This window comes from Aquarana catesbeiana, linkage group LG11, assembly GCF_042186555.1.
Source record: "Aquarana catesbeiana isolate 2022-GZ linkage group LG11, ASM4218655v1, whole genome shotgun sequence".
NCBI lineage: Eukaryota > Metazoa > Chordata > Amphibia > Anura > Ranidae > Aquarana > Aquarana catesbeiana.
In genome coordinates, this window is record NC_133334.1 from 92,145,345 (window position 1) to 92,170,359 (window position 25,015).

At 41.3% G+C, this 25,015-nt stretch overlaps 1 protein-coding gene across 42 annotated transcripts in view; it reads left to right on the forward strand.

The window, feature by feature from the left end:
* The window catches only part of LOC141112193 (uncharacterized), a 114,168-nt gene that overhangs the window by 62,990 nt on the left and 26,163 nt on the right, over window positions 1-25,015 (forward strand). For all 42 annotated transcript variants that reach the window (XM_073604738.1, XM_073604746.1, XM_073604754.1 and 39 more), the window contains exons 33-35: window positions 4,934-14,959; window positions 22,170-22,466; window positions 22,958-23,056. In XM_073604738.1, the coding sequence (XP_073460839.1) occupies window positions 4,934-14,959; window positions 22,170-22,466; window positions 22,958-23,056 (10,422 nt within the window). The remainder of the gene's footprint in view (window positions 1-4,933; window positions 14,960-22,169; window positions 22,467-22,957; window positions 23,057-25,015) is intronic.

Genomic DNA, 25,015 nt, shown 5'->3' on the forward strand with positions numbered 1-25,015 from the left:
TGAAAGTTCAAAGACTTACATGTGGCAGATTCATAAAAAGGGAAGTTTGCCAGTTCCAGTGATGTCTTCAAGCCTTTAGCTGATACTCGTGGGTTCTTCTTTCCCTCATTGAGGATTCTGCATTTTACCTTGGGAGTCAACTTGGCTGGGCGCCCATTTGTAGGAAGAGTTACTACAGTACTAAACTGTTTCCATTCATAGACATTTTGTCTAAATGTTGATGATGGATGTCTAAACACTTTGAAATGGCTTTGTATCCCTTTCCAGCTTTATGCAGATTAACCAGTCTTGATTGTATGTCTTCAGAGAGCCTCTTTTTTGCAGGGCATGGTGCACATCAGCTGATGCTTCTTATTAACAGCAAATTAAAACATTTGAGTGTCTTTTATCAATCAAAATAGCTCTAAACCACACCTCCAAACTCATTTCACTAATTAGACTCCAGGTGTGCCAACTACTGACTTCAATTAGCTTTAGTTTAAGTAATTAGTCTTTGGGTTGACTTACTTTTTCCTCCAGCACTGTGAATGTTTAATGGGTGTGCTTAATACAGACAAGAAATTAGAATTTGTTGTGTGTTATAAGCTTACATACATTGTGTTTGTCTATTGTTGTAACTTAGATGAGAATCGGATAACATACTTTTTCTTGCCACTGTATATACTGCATTTGTTGTTTATTATTTGGCGCTAACAATTGCTTTAATGACCTAGGTCATACCTCATGTCAGGTCATACAGGTTATACTTCATACCTCATGTCTGGAATTCAACATAATCTTCTTTTGGCTAGATTTTCTAAAACGTTTAAAGTCCAAATAGGTTTTTAATTTTTTTTCAAAGTTTTTAAAAAAAGTAAGGCTACCCCATTGGAATACTGTCCAGGTCTCCCCCACAGGCATCACCTTGCGGCCAGGGACATAGGCTCATTCACATATTTCACACAGCCTGTGACTGGCAGAAATAAACCCACACCATGTTATTTTCACAAAATAATAAAGATTTAATAACTAATATATCCTTGTATGCCAATTTAAAACAGTTTATTGATAATATTTATTTATTTCTTTTCTGCATTGCATTTCAAAGGCTTTTTGTTTATTTTGAACATGTGACCAGCAGCAGAGGACTAGAAGCTCCTCCTGCTTAGGGCCCTTTCACACTGGGGTGGGTGCGGCGTCGGCGGTAAATTGCCGCTATTGTAAGCGGCGCTTTACCGTCCTATGCGGCCGCTAGCGGGGCGGTTTTACCCCCCCGCTAGCGGCCGAGAAAAGGTTAAAAACCACCGCAAAGCGCCTCTGCAGAGTCGCTTTGTCGGCGGTATAGCTGCGCTGTCCCATTGATTTCAATGGACAGGAGCGGTGAAGGAGCGGTATACACTCCGCTCCTTCACCGCTCCGAAGATGCTGCTAGCAGGACTTTTTTTTCTGTCCTGCTGGCACACCGCTCCAGTGTGAAAGCCCTTGTGGAGAGACAGCAGCGGCACTTTCGGGTCGGTTTGCAGGCGCTATTATTAGCGCAATAGCGCCTGCAAACCGCCCCAGTGTGAAAGGGCCCTTATGTTTCTCTGTAGACAGGCTGGGGAAAAGCTGGGCCATGTGACAGCTGTATAGCAATTAGGAAAAAAGGTACTTAGATTTAACAGTGTGCTTTTAGTATCACTTTAAGTAGAGGATTAGATGGACAAAGCTCTTCGGGACACCAGCTGGTGTCCCCTTTAACTAGACCCACAGCTGACTCTCTAGCACCAGAGGGGTGGCAAAAGCACAAAGGTCCCCAAGATCTTCTTTAAAAGCATCTGAACTCAAATAAAGACCAAAAACAGCTGGTTGCCTCCTTCCAACTTTCAAGCGACACCTTACTTTGGTGATACCAGACTAGATCTTCAGCAAACAGCCCTCAGTCATCTCTCTTTAGTTCCAGGGTCTTAGCATCCAGGCCCTAAGGTCACCCACCTGAGGCTTCATGACAGCAGACATCACAGCATTACCTGGGAGGCAATCCTCTCCTAATCCTCTCCAGGAAAAGACCCAGAGCTCAGTGTGCTCACATAATATATACAGTCTCCCAACATGCCATCAGAGCCTGCCTCTATGGCAGCCATCATTAAATGGTAAGCCGCTGTCCGAACACAGACCGAGCGACGCTACTGTCTGGACCGTCAGGCTGCCAGTGTAAAGTCTTCCCAGTTTGGCGGCGCACAGAGATGCAGCCACTGGTGTGACAATTACAATGAGTGTGTAAGAGGCTGTGAGAGTCGCAGTGCCGAAGAGCCAAAGTTGTGAGTAAGGCAAGCCTGATCCTGCAGCCTCTGACAGTGAAACAAGCACAGTGGAGTGAGTGCTGGACCTGTGTTAAGCCTTTTCCTTTGATCTATTGGAGTGCTGACACTGTGTTCAATCCTTCTCCTAAACATCAACAAGTGACGACAGGTATGTGGTGTGTCTGGAGCCCGCAGCCTGGAGTGTCTGCAGAGGATCAGAATGCTAATTGTCAACTTGCTATAGTGCTGTTTATCTCTTATCTCTATCTTAAGTGCATCATCTCCGCTCCACAGTCATTGGTTGCTGCCCCTTAGTTTATGTTAAGATTCACTCTGATGGGCATATTTTATGCTAAGGTGACACTCTGCTGAGATGGGGACACCTGATGTAAAGGGGCATTTTGCAGTGGCGGACACTCTATTAGGGGCGGAATTTGATTGTATTACCACTAGCCGACCAGCCGCCGCAGTTATACTGCGGCAGGTTGGCCTGGCTGGGCAAATCGCCGTAGCTGTACGTCGCTTCTTTAACCTCCCTGGCGGTATGATTATTTCGGATTTTAGGTGCTGAAAGCGGTACAATTATTTTGCATGGAAATTTGGCGTTTTATATTGTAGGTCTGTAAATCTTAACAATAACACACTTAAATCTGTCCAAACCAGAGTCTAGTAGATATCCCGGGTATGATAAAGTTTGAAACACAAAAACATAAATTATAATATAATAAATAAAAATAAATAATTAAAAAAAAAAAAAAAATAGTAATAAAATAAATTTCCCCACAATTCACTATCGCTCAATTCTGCAAGTGTTCTAATTTACTATCGCTGTTTTCTAGCTGGTCTAAAGCCACTTTTGACGTAAAGGGTTACTTTTTGGTTGCTATGGACAATCTCCGGTTTCCAGGCAGAAAGAACAGTGTATATGATGTAAAACTGCATGCAGGGCATGGGCCAAAGCACTGGGGACAAAAGGGATGTGAAATCATTTCATACAGTACTGTAATCTGTAAGATTACAGTACTGTATGTGTTATGATTTTTACTTTTTTTTTAATTTGCCGCCAGGCTCCGCCCCCGTGCGTCGCGCCGCTCGCAGGGAACGGAGCCTGGCACGGAGAGGCTTCGGAGGAGGACGGAGCCCTCGGACACTGCGGGTGACATCGCAGGATCCCGGGGACAAGGTAAGTAACGCCGCCCCAGGATCCTGCAATGCGATCCCGAGTGTGGCTCGGGGTTACCGCTAATGGTACTGAATTCTAACCCCGAGCCACACTCGGGAAAACCGCCAGGGAGGCTACGACGTGCCAGCAGGCCTGTGTCCCCAGAGCCGATGCGTGTGCTTGGCAGGCGCGGTGACCGCCGGGCACCCGCGATCGCTCGTGACGGAGCGAGAACCGGGATCTGTGTGTGTAAACACACAAATCCCGGTTCTCTCAGGGGAGAGGAGAGAGATTGTGTGTTCATACTAAGTATGAACACCAATCTCTCTCCTCCCCTAGTCAGTCCCATCTCCCCTACAGTTAGAACACAGTTAACTCCTTGATCGCCCCCTAGTGTTAACCCCTTCCCTTCCAATGACATTTATACAGTAATCAATGGCTATTTTTAGCTCTGATCGCTGTATAAATGCCAATGGTCCCAAAATAGTGTCAAAAATGTCCGATCTGCATGCCGCAATATCGCAAAATTGGGATATTTATTATAGCAAAAACTACAAAATATTGTGTTTTTTTCAAAATTGTCACTCTTTTTTTGTTTATAGCGAAAGAAATAAAAAACGCAGAGGTGATCAAATACCACCAAAAGAAAGCTCTATTTGTGGGGAAAAAAACGGACATCAATTTTGTTTGGGTATAATGTTGCATGGCCGCGCAATTGTCAGTTAAAATGACGCAGTGCTGAGTCGCAAAAAATGGCCTGGTCAGGAAGGGGGCAAATCCTTTTGGGGCTGAAGTGGTTAATATATGGGACTAGTTACAGAATAATTTTGGAAATTTTATCTGCAGCAATCCTAGAGGTTTTCAAATGAATAAAACAGCAGCAAGCACATTTTTACTTTTAAACATTAATTTTACTTTTAAAATGTAAAGAAACTGAAATATTTGGAAGACAGTACTACAAAAATTGTCTGCCCCCCCCCCCCCCAAAAAAAATACAAAATATGTGTTATTTCCGTATCATAAGTAACAACAGAGGAATTGCAGAACAGGCTCACCATTTGAAGTGCGCAAGTAGCTTTGGAGTTTAAATAGTCAAAGTCTAATTTTACTTATCTACAATTCATTTTTTAAATAAACGTACCACTTGTTTTTAACTCACTAAACACATTATCTCAAGTGTAATTTAAAAGTATTGTTAATAGAGAATACTCATGATCCTAGCAGGCTCCAATTTACAGTAGATATATGGTCCAGTGAGAGTTAGAGAACAAACTGCCTAATTTTTACAGATTTATATATGATACTTATTGAAAAATATGTCTCAGAAAGGAGCAACATAAAGATTTGAGACAGGAAAGCTAAATGAGCCAAAGATTCCACAATAAAGCAGATGGTGTATTTGGGAACATAACAAAAAATGCTGTATATACTTCTAATTACAAATTTCAAAAATAGTATGATATTGTCACTAAAAGAAGCACTATTTGTTTTTGTTTTTTTGTTTCTTCAGTGTGCACTGTAAGCATGAAAGACGCAGGTTGCACTTGGTCAGACTGGATTGACGTGGACTATCCTGGCAATGATAAGGATAATGGAGATTTTGAAACTTTTGAAAACATTAGGAAAAAGGGAATTAATATATGTGCTACACCTCAGAATGTAGAATGCAAAGCAAAATATTTCCCTGAAAAAGCCTTGAAAGATTTAGGTCAACAGGTGACGTGCAGCAAATATGTTGGTCTAATTTGTCTTAATAGTCAACAGCCAGAGCAATTGTGTTACAATTATCAAATCAGAATTCAGTGTTGTTCTTCAACAACAACATGCACTGAAACTACACCAATATCAATACCCTCTACTACTTCAACATCATCAACCACAAGTGCATCATCTACTCCTTCTGTCCCTACCAGTATCCCTTACCATGAATCTACAACAACCACCACAAGTGGAACAACTACTTCTACTGTATCCACCCCCACAATAAGAACAACCACCCCATCAACCAAGAGTGAAACAACGACTGCAACTGTATCCACCACCACAAGAAAAACACAGACACCATACACTGAATCTACATCATCAACTGCTACTAAAACAACAACTACATCTACCACCACCGGAAAAACAATATCAACCCCTTACATATTACCTACACCTTCAACCACAATTGAAACTACCTCAACAACCTGTGCATATGCAACTTCCATGAAATGCTACTGGACACCATGGATTGATGACAGCAGTCAAGTTATTAAATCCTACACCAATAGCGATCGTTCAAGAGGCTCTTCCAGTAAAGAATCCCATAGTCGATTTGGAGATAACGGGACTGAGGAGGACCACAATCCATCAAGATTCCACTCTGATGAAAGTCAAGGAAGCTCTTCAGGAAAGGATACTTCACAAAAAAATAACAATTCATTCAGAGAAAATTCTAAAGAAAAAGGAAGCAGGACCTCAAAAGGTTCTTACAGTGAAGAACACCATAATCCTTCGAGAAAAACATCCAGTGAAGAAAACAACCCCTTGGATAGACTGAAAAATTCTGGATATGAAATTTGCTCATTGCAGGAAATGGCAAGCCAAATAGAGTGTGAAGTGGCAGATTCAAAAGATATAGCACCAAATTCTGTTTCAAAATGTGATGTAAATATGGGACTTGCATGTCTTGACCCAAATCAACGAGGACCAGAGTGTTCAAATTATAAGATTAGGGTACGGTGTTGTTCTACAATCTGTGGTGAAATAACAACAGTTTCCTCAACAACAGTTTCAACCGCAGGACCATCAACTACTTTTTCTGTACCCACATCATCAACCGCAAGTGAAACAACTACTTCTACTTCCTCCACTACCACCACAACAAAAATTCCACCCACTACACCTTCAACCACAAGTGGAACAGCTACGTCTACTTCCTCCACCACAACAAAGACGCCACCCACTACACCTTCAACCACAAGTGGAACAACTACTTCTACTTCCTCCACCACAACAAAGACGCCACCCACTACACCTTCAACCACAAGTGGAACAACTACTTCTACTTCCTCCACCACCACCACAACAATAACACCACCCACTACACCTTCAACCACAAGTGGAACAACTACTTCTACTACCTCCACCACAACAAAGATGCCTCCCACTACACCTTCAACCACAAGTGGAACAGCTACTTCTACTTCCTCCACCACCACCACAAAGACGCCACCCACTACACCTTCAACCACAAGTGGAACAACTACTTCTACTTTTTCCACCACAACAAAGACACCACCCACTACACCTTCAACCACAACTGGAACAACTACTTCCTCCACCACAACAAAGACGCCACCCACTACACCTTCAACCACAAGTGGAACAACCACTCCTACTTCTTCCACCACCACCACAACAAAAACGCCACCCACTACACCTTCAACCACAAGTGGAACAACTGCTTCTACTTCCTCCACCACAACAAAAACTCCACCCACTCCTCCTTCAACCACAAGTGTAACAACTACTTCTACTGTATCCACCCCCACAAAAAAAACACAGACACCATACACTGAAATTACATCATCAACTGCTACTAAAACAACAACTACATCTACCACCACCGGAAAAACAATACCAACCCCTTACATATTACCTACACCTTCAACCACAATTGAAACTACCTCAACAACCTGTGCATATGCAACTTCCATGAAGTGCTACTGGACACCATGGATTGATGACAGCAGTCCGGTTATTAAATCCTACACCAATAGCGATCGTTCAAGAGGCTCTTCCAGTAAAGAATCCCATAGTCGATTTGGAGATAACGGGACTGAGGAGGACCACAGTCCATCAAGCCTTCATTCTAAAGAGGATCAAACTAGCTCTCGAAGAAAGGATTCTTCACAAAGAGATCGCAATCCATTTAGAGACAATTCTAATGAAAGAGGTAGCAAGAGTTCAAGTGAGGAGGACCACAATCCATCAAGATCCCCCTCTGATGAAAGTCAAAGAAGCTCTTCAAGAAAGGATTCTACACAAAGAAATCCCAATCCATTCAAAGACAATTCTAAAGAAAAAGATAGCAAGACCTCAAAAGGCTCTTACAGTGAAGAACACCATAATCCTTCCAGAATAACATCCAGTGAAGAAAACAACCCCTTGGATAGACTGAAAAATTCTGGATATGAAATTTGCTCACTGAAGGAAATGGCAAGCCAAATAGAGTGTGAAGTGGCAGACTCAAAAGCTATAGCACCAAATTCTGTTTCAAAATGTGATGTAAACATGGGACTTGCATGTCTTGACCCAAATCGACGAGGACCAGAGTGTTCAAATTATAAGATTAGGGTACAGTGTTGTTCTACAATCTGTGGTGAAACAACAACAGTTTCCTCAACAACAGTTTCAACCGCAGGACCATCATCAACTACTTTTTCTGCACCCACATCATCAACCGCAAGTGGAACAACTACTTCAACTTCCTCCACTACCACCACAACAAAAATTCCACCCACTACACCTTCAACCACAAGTGGAACAGCTACGTCTACTTCCTCCACCCCAACAAAGACGCCACCCACTACACCTTCAACCACAAGTGGAACAACTACTTCTACTTCCTCCACCACAACAAAGACGCCACCCACTACACCTTCAACCACAACTGGAACAACTACTTCCTCCACCACAACAAAGACGCCACCCACTACACCTTCAACCACAAGTGGAACAACCACTCCTACTTCTTCCACCACCACCACAACAAAAACGCCACCCACTACACCTTCAACCACAAGTGGAACAACTGCTTCTACTTCCTCCACCACAACAAAAACTCCACCCACTCCTCCTTCAACCACAAGTGTAACAACTACTTCTACTGTATCCACCCCCACAAAAAAAACACAGACACCATACACTGAAATTACATCATCAACTACTACTAAAACAACAACTACATCTACCACCACCGGAAAAACAATACCAACCCCTTACATATTACCTACACCTTCAACCACAATTGAAACTACCTCAACAACCTGTGCATATGCAACTTCCATGAAGTGCTACTGGACACCATGGATTGATGACAGCAGTCCGGTTATTAAATCCTACACCAATAGCGATCGTTCAAGAGGCTCTTCCAGTAAAGAATCCCATAGTCGATTTGGAGATAACGGGACTGAGGAGGACCACAGTCCATCAAGCCTTCATTCTAAAGAGGATCAAACGAGCTCTCGAAGAAAGGATTCTTCACAAAGAGATCGCAATCCATTTAGAGACAATTCTAATAAAAGAGGTAGCAAGAGTTCAAGTGAGGAGGACCACAATCCATCAAGATCGCCCTCTGATGAAAGTCAAAGAAGCTCTTCAAGAAAGGATTCTTCACAAAGAAATCCCAATCCATTCCGAGACAATTCTAAAGAAAAAGATAGCAAGAACTCAAAAGGCTCTTACAGTGAAGAACACCATAATCCTTCCAGAATAACATCCAGTGAAGAAAACAACCCCTTGGATAGACTGAAAAATTCTGGATATGAAATTTGCTCACTGAAGGAAATGGCAAACCAAATAGTGTGTGAAGTGGCAGACTCAAAAGCTATAGCACCAAATTCTGTTTCAAAATGCGATGTAAACATGGGACTTGCATGTCTTGACCCAACTCGACGAGGACCAGAGTGTTCAAATTATAAGATTAGGGTACAGTGTTGCTCTACAATCTGTGGTGAAACAACAACAGTTTCCTCAACAACAGTTTCAACCACAGGACCATCATCAACTACTTTTTCTGTACCCACATCATCAGCCACAAGTGAAACAACTACTTCTACTTCCTCCACTACCACCACAACAAAAATTCCACCCACTACACATTCCACCACAAGTGGAACAGCTACGTCTACTTCCTCCACCACAACAATAACGCCACCCACTACACCTTCAACCACAAGTGGAACAACTACTTCTACTTCCTCCACCACAACAAAGACTCCACCCACTACACCTTCAACCACAAGTGGAACAACTACTTCTACTTCCTCCACCACCACCACAACAATAACTCCACCCACTACACCTTCAACCACAAGTGGAACAACTACTTCTACTTCCTCCACCACCACCACAACAATAACACCACACACTACACCTTCAACCACAAGTGGAACAACTACTTCTACTTCCCCCACCACCACCACCACAACAATAACGCCACCCACTACACCTTCAACCACAAGTGGAACAACTACTTCTACTTCCTCCACCACCACCACAACAATAACGCCACCCACTACACTTTCAACTACAAGTGGAACAACTACTTCTTCTTCCACCACCACCACCACCACCACCACAATAACACCACCCACTACACCTTCAACCACAAGTGGAACAACTACTTCTACTTCCTCCACCACAACAATAACACCACCAACTACACCTTCAACCACAAGTGGAACACCTACTCCTACCTCCTCAACCACCACCACAACAATAACGCCACCCACTACACCTTCAACCACAAGTGGAACAACTACTTCTTCTTACACCACCACCACAATAACGCCACCCACTACACCTTCAACCACAAGTGGAACAACTACTTCTACTTCCTCCACCACCACCACAACAAAAACGCCACCCACTACACCTCCAACCACAAGTGGAACAACTATTTCTACTTCCTCCACCACCACCACAACAATAACGCCACCCACTACACCTTCAACCACAAGTGGAACAACTACTTCTACTTCCCCCACCACCGCCACCACAACAATAACGCCACCCACTACACCTTCAACCACAAGTGGAACAACTACTTCTACTTCCCCCACCACCACAACAATAACACCACCCACTACACCTTCAACCACAAGTGGAACAACTACTTCTACTTCCTCCACCACCACCACAACAATAACATCACCAACTACACCTTCAACCACAAGTGGAACACCTACTTCTACCTCCTCAACCACCACCACAACAATAACGCCACCCACTACACCTTCAACCACAAGTGGAACAACTACTTCTTCTTACACCACCACCACAACAATAACGCCACCCACTACACCTTCAACCACAAGTGGAACAACTACTTCTACTTCCTCCACCACCACCACCACCACCACAACAACAATAACACCACCCACTACACCTTCAACCACAAGTGGAACAACTACTTCTACTTCCCCCACAACCACCACAACAATAACACCACCCACTACACCTCCAACCACAAGTGGAACAACTACTTCTACTTTCTCCACCACCACCACCACCACAACAATAACACCACCCACTACACCTTCAACCACAAGTGGAACAACTACTTCTACTTCCCCCACCACCACAACAATAACACCACCCACTACACCTTCAACCACAAGTGGAACAACTACTTCTACTTCCCCCACCACCACCACCACAACAATAACACCACCCACTACACCTTCAACCACAAGTGGAACATCTACTCCCCCCACCACCACAACAATAACACCACCCACTACACCTTCAACCACAAGTGGAACAACTACTTCTACTTCTCCCACCACCACCACCACCACAACAATAACGCCACCCACTACACCTTCAACCACAAGTGGAACAACTACTTCTACTTCCTCCACCACCACCACAACAATAACGCCACCCACTACACCTCCAACCACAAGTGGAACAACTACTTCTGCTCCCCCCACCACCACAACAATAACACCACCCACTACACCTTCAACCACAAGTGGAACAACTACTTCTACTTCCCCCACCACCACCACCACAACAATAACGCCACCCACTACACCTTCAACCACAAGTGGAACAACTACTTCTACTTCCCCCACCACCACCACAACAATAACGCCACCCACTACACCTTCAACCACAAGTGGAACAACTACTTCTACTTCCTCCACCACCACCACAACAATAACACCACCCACTACACCTTCAACCACAAGTGGAACAACTACTTCTACTTCCCCCACCACCACCACAACAATAACACCACCAACTACACCTTCAACCACAAGTGGAACAACTACTTCTACTTCCCCCACCACCACCACCACAACAATAACACCACCCACTACACCTCCAACCACAAGTGGAACAACTACTTCTACTCCCCCCCCCACCACCACCACAACAATAACACCACCCACTACACCTTCAACCACAAGTGGAACAACTACTTCTACTTCCCCCACCACCACCACCACAACAATAACACCACCCACTACACCTCCAACCACAAGTGGAACAACTACTTCTACTCCCCCCACCACCACAACAATAACACCACCCACTACACCCTCAACCACAAGTGGAACAACTACTTCTACTTCCCCCACCACCGCCACCACAACAATAACGCCACCCACTACACCTTCAACCACAAGTGGAACAACTACTTCTACTCCCCCCCCCACCACCACCACAACAATAACACCACCCACTACACCTTCAACCACAAGTGGAACAACTACTTCTACTTCCCCCACCACCACCACCACAACAATAACACCACCCACTACACCTCCAACCACAAGTGGAACAACTACTTCTACTCCCCCCACCACCACAACAATAACACCACCCACTACACCCTCAACCACAAGTGGAACAACTACTTCTACTTCCCCCACCACCGCCACCACAACAATAACGCCACCCACTACACCTTCAACCACAAGTGGAACAACTACTTCTACTTCCCCCACCACCACCACCACAACAATAACGCCACCCACTACACCTTCAACCACAAGTGGAACAACTACTTCTACTTCCTCCACCACCACCACCACAACAATAACACCACCCACTACACCTTCAACCACAAGTGGAACAACTACTTCTACTTTCCCCACCACCACCACCACAACAATAACACCACCCACTACACCATCAACCACAAGTGGAACAACTACTTCTACTCCCCCCACCACCACAACAATAACACCACCCACTACACCTTCAACCACAAGTGGAACAGCTACTTCTACCTCCTCAACCACCACCACAACAATAACACCACCCACTACACCTTCAACCACAACTGGAACAACTACCTCTACTTCCTCCACCACCACCACAACAATAACACCACCAACTACACCTTCAACCACAAGTGGAACACCTACTTCTACCTCCTCAACCACCACAACAATAACGCCACCCACTACACCTTCAACAACAAGTGGAACAACTACTTCTACTTCCTCCACCACAACAAAAACTCCACCTACTACACCTTCAACCACAAGTGGAACAACTACTTCTACTTCCCCCACCACCACCACAACAATAACGCCACCCATTACACCTTCAACCACAAGTTTAACTACTTCATCTACCACCACCGGAACAGAGATACCAACCCCTTACATATTACCTTCAACCACAATTGAAACTACCTCAACAACCTGTGCATATGCAACTTCCATGAAATGCTACTGGACACCATGGATTGATGACAGCAGTCCTGTTATTAAATCCTACACTGATAGTGATCGTTTAAGAGGTTCTTCAAGTAAAGAATTCCAGGAGAACCGCAATCCATCAAGCCTTCACTCTAAAGAGGATCAAAAGGGTTCTCAAAGAAAGGATTCTTCACAAAGAGATCGCAATCCATTTAAAGACTATTTTAATGAAAGAGGTAGCAAGAGTTCAAGTGAGGAGGACCACAATCCATCAAGATTCCCCTCTGATGAAAGTCAAAGAAGCTCTTCAAGAAAGGATTCTTCACAAAGAAATTCAAATCCATTCAGAGACAATTCTAAAGAAAAAGGTAGCAAGACCTCAAAAGGCTCTTACAGTGAAGAACACCATAATCCTTCCAGAATAACATCCAGTGAAGAAAACAACCCCTTGGATAGACTGACAAATTCTGGATATGAAATTTGCTCACTGAAGGAAATGGCAAGCCAAATAGAGTGTGAAGTGGCAGACTCAAAAGCTATAGCACCAAATTCTGTTTCAAAATGTGATGTAAACATGGGACTTGCATGTCTTGACCCAAATCGACGAGGACCAGAGTGTTCTAAATATAAGATTAGGGTACAGTGTTGTTCTACAATCTGTGGTGAAACAACAACAGTTTCTGCAACATCAGTTTCAACCGCAGGACCATCATCGGTCACTTCCTCTGTGCCCACATCATCAACCACAAGTGGAACAACCACATTTACTTCCTCAACTACCACCACAACAAAAAAGCCACCCACTACACCTTCAACCACAAGTGTAACAATTACTTCTACTTCCTCCACCACTACCACAACAAAAACGCCACACACTACACCTTCAACCACAAGTGGAACAACTACTTCTACTTCCTCCACCACCACCACAAAAACACCACCCACTTTATCTACACCATCAACGACTTCTAGAACAACTATCTCTACTATTTCCACAAGATCAACCACTAAATCTACCCCTCATTCTACAACTCCATCCACAACTACAAAAATAACTTCAGCTACACCTTCTACCCTTTCATCCACTACAAAATCAATTACAACCTCAACAACCTGTGCATATGCAACATCCATGAAATGCTACTGGACACCTTGGATTGATGACAGCAGTCCGGTTATTAAATCCTACACTGATAGTGATCGTTCAAGAGGTTCTTCCAGTAAAGAATCCCACAATTCAGCAAGCCTTCACTCTAAAGAGGATCAAAAGAGCTCTCAAAGAAAAGATTCTTCACAAAGAGATAGCAATCCATTTAGAGACAATTCTAATGAAAGAGGTAGCAAGACCTCAAAAGGCTCTTACAGTGAAGAACACCATAATCCTTCCAGAATAACATCCAGTGAAGAAAATAACCCCTTGGATAGACTGACAAATTCTGGATATGAAATTTGCTCACTGAAGGAAATGGCAAGCCAAATAGAGTGTGAAGTGGCAGACTCAAAAGCTATAGCACCAAATTCTGTTTCAAAATGTGATGTAAATATTGGACTTGCATGCCTTGACCCAAATCGACGAGGACCAGAGTGTTCCAATTATAAGATTAGGGTACAGTGTTGTTCTACAATCTGTGGTGAAACAACAACAGTTTCTCCAACAACAGTTTCTACCACAGGACCATCATCAACTACTGCCACCTTCACAGAAAAAACAACTTCCCACACTGTTTCTACAACGCCATCCTCAACAAAAACTACTCCTTCTACGGTATCCACCACCATTACAAAAACACCAACCACTACTTCCTCTGTGCCCACATTATCAACCACAAGCAGTACACCAACAACCACTTCAACCTCTTCTACTACCTCAACAATTATTACCCTTACTTCTACTTCTGGAACAACTACATCTCCAATACATACAAACTCATTTATTACATCTTCAACATCATCTACTTCCGTGACTACTCCTTTTTCTACTACTCTTTCATCAAGTACAAGGACTACAGTTAGTTCTTCTTTTACCACATTCTCTTCTACATCATCCTCAACAATTCCTAGTACAACTCACTGCTTCTGTCAAGTAAATACAGCACTATTTTCACCAGGTATGTGCTTATTTTCTACTATCAATAATTAAACAAGGGTCTACATTCGGTATAGGTTTTTAGAACTATGTTAACCTCCCTGGCGGTATGATTATTTCGGATTTTAGGTGCTGAAAGCGGTACAATTATTTTGCATGGAAATTTGGCGTTTTATATTGTAGGTCTGTAATTCTTAACAATAACACACTTAAATCTGTCCAAACAAGAGTCTAGTAGATATCCCGGGTATGATAAAGTTTGAAACACAAAAACATAAATTATAATATAATAAATAAAAATAAATAATTAGAAAAAATAAAAATAAATAGTAATAAAATAAATTTCCCCACGATTCACTATCGCTCAATTCTGCAAGTGTTCTAATTTACTATCGCTGTTTTCTAGATGGTCTAAAGCCACTTTTGATGTAAAGGGACACTTTTTGGTTGCTATGGACAATCTCCAGTTTCCAGGCAGAAAGAACAGTATATATCACATAAAACTGCATGCAGGGCATGGGCCAAAGCACTGGGGACAAAAGGGATGTGAAATCATTTCATACAGTACTGTAATCTGTAAGATTACAGTACTGTATGTGTTATGATTTTGACATTTTTTTTAATTTGCCGCCAGGCTCCGCCCCCGTGCGTTGCGCCGCTCGCAGGTAACGGAGCCTGGCAAGGAGAGGCTTCGGACGAGGACAGAGCCCACGGACACTGCGGGGGACATCGCAGGATCCCGGGGACAAGGTAAGTAAAGCCACACCAGGATCCTGCGATGTAATCCCGAGTGTGGCTCGGGGTTACCGCTAATGGTCCTGATTTTTAACCCCGAGCCACACTCGGGAAAACCACCAGGGAGGCTACTACTGTATTTGTGTATAATCACAAAAACATGTAAAGTATAACTAAAGGCAAAACTTTTTTTTTTTTAGTTTTGGATAGAGTGGAGAGGGTTTAGAGCACTTGATAGTTTTCATTGCTGTTTGTGTCCCTGTTATGGAGATTCACTCTCTCTATTTGTCCTGCTTACCATTATCATTGAAAGTGAAAGTAAAAAGAAAATCCCAAATTTTGGGTTGTCCCCAGAAATTTAATAAAGGGGAAATCTTCCAATGAGGGCACTAGTTCTGGTGACCTGGGGGTCCCCAAGAAATCCCCTTAATTTGCAGGGATTTCCTCTCATTTCCTGTTTGACTATGGGACAGGAAGTGAAGGGAAATCTCTGCAATAGCACCCAGATGGCGAAAAAAAATCTGATATGGGTTATAACCCTCACATACTCTATCCGAAATGGAAAAAAAAAGTTTTGCCTATAGTTCTATTTTAAGCACTTGGGCTTTTAAGGCACGAGGTTTCAAATAAATGACAACCTCATATCAACATACATAATTTTATTTTCCCATAATATATAAAGATTTATACATATAACACCTATTAAAAAGGTAAAGGATTCTTATAATCATTAATATAGGTATACCCAAAACAAATATCTAGTGTACTACAGACTTTTTACAATTGTAAGTTAGGATAACCAACTGCTCTGCTCCAAAAAAGACCATATATAATGCTGTAAAGCATACATTTCTCATAAAAAGGAAAGGGAGGAGAAGAGCTTGTTTCCGCTTCATCTGGAATAATATAGATCACAATCTGTAATTCAAAATATGAAAATAGAAATGGTAAGTTTATACAATAACAGAATATAACAATACAGATACAAATGCACATCATGTTTTCTTTATCATGTCAAATTTTCTTTCCCCATATGCATGTGGTTATCCAGGCATAACCATTGACCCAAGGGGGGGAGTCATCCCCGGATCATGTACAATCCCCAATGCGAGACCACTGGAGCACAGTGGGACAGACCGGGCCATCACCTCACCAGCCTCCAGCATTTGCCCCCTACATGGTGGCATAGATATACTGTATGTAATATCCAGCAAAATACTATAGAATGTACAGTATATACATCCCTAAATATATTATGACCACAGATACTATGTAATACCACAATCTCAGTATCTGGAGTCAATATTACTAACAATGTATAAATTAAATGGGCTATTGATGTCAAATTTAACTATCTAGGTTACTGCTGACCACCATAGGTACAACAAGAATACCTATGGTGGTAATCTCAATAACACCAAGAGTCAAGCAGTACATCAATAGCTTAATCCTCAATCTAATATATTAAACATGTATAATAGCTACCAAACCCCAGAGACAAGTAATAAAATATGCATACAAGATGGAGAACGATATACATACAGGAAGAAACAGTGTATCTAGCGTATCTAAATTCACAATAAGAATACCTGTGGTTACTAAAACTTGAGCACTTGGAATCTAATGCAGCTGTGCATGGTAGCCAGTCAGCTTCTAACTTTAGCTTGACAAAAAAACCTGGAATCTGATTGGTCTCTATGAAAAAAGTGTATGTCAGTGCTAAATTGGTCAAAGAAAATCAGCATGCAATCAGTGTAGATGAACAAACACCATATGATAAATATAGAGAAAATGCAAAGCTGAAAAATACATACAGTAAATTATACCACAGGTGCAAATAATCCTTCAAACAATGAAATAAATAGTGAAGGTCATAAGTATAAAATAATGGTCAACAATATTAACATAAGATAGCATGGTTTTTATACCACATGTAAAGTACATAAAATGTCCTTCAAAACAATATACAGAAGATATACTGTAGTTCATATGTGAACAATAGTGATCAGCAGTATAGAATCTTCCACTGTAGAGGCAAGACACCATGGTGGAAGATTCTATACTGCTGATCATTATTGTTCACATATGAACTTTGTCTTCCGTATATTGTTTTGAAGGACACTTTATGCATTTTATATGTGGTATAAAAACCATGCTATCTTATGTTAATATTGATGATCATTATTGTTTACATATGACCTTCACCATTTATTTCATTGTTTGAAAGATTATTTGCACATTATATAGGTTGTATTATTATATGTGGTTTAATTTATGTATTTTTTAGCACTGCGTTTTCTCTATATTTATCATACGGTGATTGGTCTCTCTGCAGGGCTGCACCAGACTTTGCTCTCTCCATTCATAGTAAATTAACCCCCAAGAGTCAAGCAGTACATCAATAGCGTAACCACCAATCTAATTGATTAAATATGTGTAATAACTACCAAATCCCAGTGACAAGTTCTAAGATATACTTACAATATGGAACGAGATATACTTACAGGATGAAACAGACTGTTAAGCCCTTAGCATATCAGGAAGATGTTCAAACAAAACCACCATAAAAGGACATGCAACATGTCTAGAGGAAAAGGAAATGAAGGTCCCAGATCAGCCTATATATACTCCCACTGGAGTCTACCCACTGGCATCATCAAATGGCGATGATCATGAGTCTTCCTAGAGGGAAGTGGGTGGTGAGACTGTGTCCCTTCCTTCCATTACCTCAGACAATTGTGCTGGCTCGTTGATCCACCCCTCTGCTTGGTTTATTGGCATCTGGGGTGCATGATCAAGCATATGTGTCATAATGCCCACAGCAGAAGTAACATGATCGGCACCATTTGATGATGCTGGTGGGTGGACTCCAGTGGACTAATCTTGGGCCTTCATTTCCTTTTCCTTTGGCCATGCTGCATATCCCTGATGGTGGTTGTGTTTGAACATCTTCCTTATACGCTAAGGGCTTAAAAGTCTGTGTCATCCTGTATGTATATTTTGTTCCATTTTGTATGCATATTTTAGCACTTGTCTCTGGGGTTTGGCAGTTATTATACATGTTTTATATAGTAGATTGAGAGTAAAACTATTGATGTACTGCTTGACCCTAATGCCCTGTACACACAATAGGATTTTCCGATGGAAAATGTGTGATAGGGCCTAGTTGTCGGAAATTCTGACCGTGTGTAGGCTCCATCACACATTTTCCATAGGAATTTCGGACACACAAAGTTTGAGAGCTTGCTATAAAATTTTCCGACAACAAAATCCGTTATCGGAAATTCCGATCATGTGTACACAAATCCGATGCACAAAGTGCCACGCATGCTCAGAATAAATTAAGAGAGGAAAGCTATTGGCTACTGCCCCATTTATAGTCCCGACGTATGTGTTTTACGTCACCGCGTTCAGAACGATCAGATTTTCCGAAAACTTTGTGTGACCATGTGTATGCAAGACAAGTTTGAGCCAACATCCGTCGGAAAAAATCCCATGGATTTTGTTGTCGGAAAATCCTATCGTGTGTACAGGGCATTAGTGTTATTGAGTTTACCACCATAAGTATTCTTATTGTGAGTTTAGATATACACTCACAATTTAAATGTAAACAGTCAGCAGTAACCTAGATAGTTCAATGGGAAATTATTATTGCATTTGATTTATACATTGCTAGTAATATTGACTCCAGTGACTGAGTTTATAGTATTACATAGTACCTGTGGTGATATTGTTTTAGGAATATGTATACATACCATAGTATTTTGCTAGATACTACATATATTTATACCACCATGTAAGGGACATTGCAGATGTTGGAGCTGGTGAGGTGATGGCCCGGTGTGACCCAGTATGCTTCATGTTGAGGATTGTACATGATCCTGGGGGTGACTATCCCCCTCTGTAAGGGGTCTTGGGCTAATGGTTATGCATGAATAACCACATGTATCTATGGTAAGAAAACATGACACAGTAAAGATGTGCAATTGTATTTATATTGTTATAATCTGTTATTGTAAAGACTTACCATTTTTGTTTTCATATATTGTGTTACAATGTTACGATGAGTTACAATGAGTTACGATGAAATGGCTTTAGCCACGAAATGCGTAGAGTAGATTGGTGACCCTCTTCTCCTCCCTTTTTGTGAAGAATTTATTTGTTTACATCATTATATGTGGTCCATTTTGGGGCAGAGCAGTTGGTTATCTTGACTTACAATTGTAATAAGTCTGTAGAAAGCTGATTATTTGTTTTGGGTACACCTTTACTAATGATTATCAGAATCCTTTCACTTTTTATTAGGTGTTTTATGTAAAAAATACAATTATGTATGTTGATATGTGGTTTTTATTTGTTTGATACTTGGTGTCTTAAAACAGAAGTGCTTAAGTGTGATTGTACCCAATAATAGGGTGTGGCACCTTCTTTACTACCTGCGATCTGGATTTGTAATATTTTTAAATAGATAATTTAATATGAAATGCGTTTTTACCAATATTTAAAGATTGTAAACACTCCTAGGAAGGTATGTCTAGGCTATACATGGGGCTTAAAGTACTTCCTCCTGTGATATTCTTTTAATTTATTTACATCTACTGTCCAGTGCAGTTCTGGCATTGAACTTTTCCTTTTTTTTTTTTTGATAGAGTAGGAAATGGACCAAACCCGTCACTTTTTTGTCATCCGAGTCTTATTGGGGAGTTTCATAACCTCTTGTCCTGTAGATGCAAAATCGTAACAGGAGGTCAGAAGATAGCATTCTAAGGTCAGAGAAACCCCCTGTTAGACAGTTATCACTGGTACAGGTATTACCATTGGAAGATTTTCCTTATAGTCTTGTTCCAGCAACAGTTCAAAATTTAGAATTTTCCATCACTTCCATATTTTGGTGACAATGGGCACCGAGAGCAAAAAAGGGAGTGGGGAGTAAATCTCTCCAGTGGTGACACAGATAAGAATAAATCCTGACAGAAGTCTAACCCTACCCTACGTTACCAAAAAACACAAAACAAAGTTTTAGCGTTAGACGCAGTTTGAAATTGTGATAAATAAGGGGTATCTTAGCAGCAGGGTAAATATACCCCTATGTACATCCAAGCACTTACAGGCCCTCCTAGGCACTTTTCCTACCCTAGGAAGGTTTCGGCCAGGTTAGGTTTACTTTAAAAGGAAAACTATATTCTGTTTAATATTTTTAGCCATGTTATACCAATCTACTTTGTTTTCTGGTGTTTTTATTTAATTTCTCAATTATGTATGTAGTTTCTTCTTCTTTCGTTGTTGTGGTGCACAGTTTCTGTGTCTTGTTATCAGTCTGTATTGGTATCAAGTAATATATTATGGTAACATACCATTTTATACCAATTATCATAATATACCATTTTACATTGGTATGCGGTGATCTGGCTTTAAGTGTTTGCAATGAAAGAAAAAAAAAAAGCCAGTGCATGTATCTATAACTAATCTTTATCATGTGAACATGAAAAGGCTACATCATACAATATCTTAAAATGTTGGAATTCACACTGAATAGCAGCATGCTGCAAAAGGTATTTTACATACTTTCCTGTGGGCTGTGACTTCGATCTCTTGCACAGCTATGGCTGCCACTGGAATCCAACAAGTGGCAGATGACTGACCCCCTGCTGTGCACTGCTGTGTATCCTCCCACTGCCTTCACATTACTACTATGTCCTGTAGTCATGTAGGGACCAAAGCAAGGATCCACAGTAACATGCTGTCATATACACCCAAATGTGCCATCATATGCCCATTCGAGTTGCCACATTCTGGAAAGTTAAGCATGAGTAATCGTTGGAAAGGTGCTGCAATTTTTGTTTGAGTTGCTCAGTGGTGGGGTCACTTTAAGGTTAAGTATGAAACCTTTAGCCCAAAAGGGACAAAATTGTAGTTGTAACTGCTTAAATATTAGCTGGAGTTATCTAAATCTGCTAGTACATTTAACACTCCCCTACCCCAGAATGACAATACTGCTGTCCAAAGGAGTCTCGATTACTCCTTCATCTAGAGTGTAGGCACCCTAATACAGGAGATGCATTACTGGCTAGATCAACAGGTGGAAACAAAGGGAAACACATAAAAAAAGAAAACGAATGCAGTCACCACATCTGGGGATTGGTAAGCTGCAATATAATACATTTTAGGTTTTCAGTTTTATACGGCTTTAATTTATACAGTGACTGCAGTATCCTCAAGCTCTTTTGCAAAGAAAAGCAACATGAATATGAAAGCAGGTCTAATTTATTTAAAGTATTATTTTGTTCCTCACCCACAAACTGATTCTGATTCTTTAATAGGTAGGTATGTTTTAGTGTTGCCCTTATGCACGTTCCAATATCCTGATAAATTCAATAATTTCATAAGAATACATATTACAGATGGGGCATTTAGTATTATTAAGGAACATATACTTTATTGTTAATGTCTGCATATACTTTTTTTTAATGCTTGTGCGTTTTTATTTTGCCTTTAAGGTGATATTATTTACAGACAAGCGGATCTGAACGGCTGTGAATATTATGCGAGATGCAGCAGCAATTGCACAGCAGAGAAATTTGTTGAAAATTGTGGAACAACAACAACACCTTCTACTTCTAGTTCAACTGCGTCAACAACCACAGTGTCAACAACTGTACCAACAACCACAACTAAATCAACAACACCACCCTCAACAACTGGTTCAACAACGACGTCCTCAACAACTGGTTCGACAACTAACACGTCGGTTACCCTCTCAACACCTGTATCAACTACAGCCCCTCCCACTACTCGTAAGTATAAGCAACAGCTTACAAACGACCTGTCAGGAACTATAAACTGTTTAATATGTTGCAGCTGACCAATCCTTAGTGGTGGCTGCTTAGTATTCTTTTTTAGGAAAAGAATGTTTTAGCAAGTACAGAAAACCCCTATTGATCTTGCCTGAAATTCTAGTTTAATTGTCACCTCCATCTAAGTTTAAAAGAAAGCACAAAGAACCTTTATTGTGTAAAAAAAGCTAGGCCCATCAATCCACCATGTATGGAGATGAACCAAGGCAGGCATGTTTGAAGTACGGCCTGGCTGCCTCCGGAGATACATTCGAGAAATACAGAAAGCGTAGACATAAAGGGTCAAGATGTGTGTTTTTGCAGGATTATTAGGTGAAAATAAAGGAAAGCGGAATTACCTTTTCAGGTTAGCATAAAGTGTGCTATTGTTATTACTTTTCAAATACCTTAATCACGGGGAAAAATAAAGTATTCTTCTTCTTCTCATCTAGCTTGCGATGAATGCGTGTGTCAAATGCCAACATGTGGGTCTGGCTACCGAGTAGTGTCTTTCTTGCCTCCTGGTGCTTGTTGTGTCAACATTACTTGCGGTATGTCATTTTGATATTCTGTATCAAATTATTATCCTGGCTCAGTGTTTTTTTCGTTTGTTTTCCAGTACAACTAGCAGAATATTTCATACACAATAGGATAATATTCACAAAAGTAAACTGAACTCCGTAAACCACCAGTCCTAATGCCTAATTTATCCCAGAATGTTTTAGCTCTAAGATACAAAAGTGCATATAGGTAACATTGGTAAATTTTTATTTACGGTACATTCCAGACATCTGCTTTAAATTTACATTTACTACTCGTTGACATGTGAGTCTACAAAAATGCAAAGCACTTAAGTTTAAATACCAACATATAAGAACTTATTGTCTGTTTGTATAAAAACAACATGCTCAAAGAATATTACTAGATAAGGTTTCAAAAAGGTTAAATCTGTAGTTTTGCAGGTGAATACATAAATCTGGTTCCTCCTTTAATACCTGCAGAGTTGTTAATGACTCCCCAGTGCTGGAATGAGTATGAGGTAAATAACAAATAGCATACATTCAAAAAAGCTGGATACTCCACAATCCAAAGAAACTAGCATTCAAGCCTTAAAGAAGGTAAATTCTGAAACACTCCTGGCCTAAGAGCTGTGGCTAGACTTACAGTGTTCTCAGTGGTGGGACATCTATAGGTGGCACACAGGCGCCGCCCGCCCCTAGCCATGCGTCTGGCCCCCTGATCTACATACAGGGCCACGGACTATGGATTCCAATGGGGGGGTGTTGTTTTTTTAGGCACGTGATTAGAGTCAGAGGCTCTAATAGGCTTAAAAAAAGGGTGAGCTCGGGGCACAGCCCCCACATCCCCCATGTTCTGAATCTCAATGTCTGTGATAGGATGTTCTAGGGATTCCCGATGGGATGAGGAGAGGGTGGGGATATGAATTGCGGACAACAGTGTATCTAGTTTAGATTGGTCAAACTCATTATTGTGTCTATATAGTTCAGAGAGTTTTCTTTTGAATTCCTGTAGGATTTTTAGTGGATTACTAAATATAAATATCTTTGGTTAATTTTAAGCGGATAGGTTTTGGATTGTAGGCTGCCCTACATAGAGCCAAGGCTAAAAAGGTATCTGGTTTGCTCGCATTCATATAGAAAACATATTTAGCCTTACGGAGAATCTTTACTGCCGATTCTGTCAAGAAAAGATCGAGTTCCAAACGGGCTTTATCATACAAAATTTTATTAGACAGAGAGGGTATGGCTTGAAAATTCTTTGAAGCCAAATAAAAAGCATCCTCTAATCGTTTTTGAAGCTGCCGCTTGAGCTTACGATAGTGAGATGCTTGACTGAAACAGACACCTCTAATGTAAGGCTTGAGTGCTTCCCAGTGAGTCAGGGGGTCTGTATCAGTGGCTTTATTATCAACCAGATAATTATTGACAGCCTTTTCAACATCCTGACGATAGGTAGGATTAGCCAACAGACTGGCATTACTGTACTAGGTACGAAGATTGGGCCTTGGAATTTATGACGAGAAGGTAGTCAAGACCATATTATGGTCAGACCAAGAGCAAGGAATAATAAGTGAATCTAAGATGAGTGCCGAGGTGCCTATGATTACAAATAAATGATCTATTCTGGAAAATTGTTTGTGGGGATGGGAATAATGGGTTTCTATTAGGGGCGTAGAAGGAGACAATTGTATCTTCGCTGTCTAAGAGAAGGCCAGATAATATTAGGTATCGACTTTCAGGGTCTTTGAGTTCCTTACTGAGGGTGAATGGAGTTGTGCGATGGAAAGCAATCAGTAGACCTCTTTGTTTTGTGTCAGCCGAGGCTGTGTATACCTGAGGATAGGTACAGCTAAAGAATTTGGGAGAGGACTGTGTTGTGAAGTGTGTTTCTTGTAAGCAAACCACATGAGCCATGAGTTTGGAGAAAGAGCGGAAAGCTTTTGTGCGTTTAGGGGGGTTAAGACCTTGAACATTAAGTGTTAATACGAT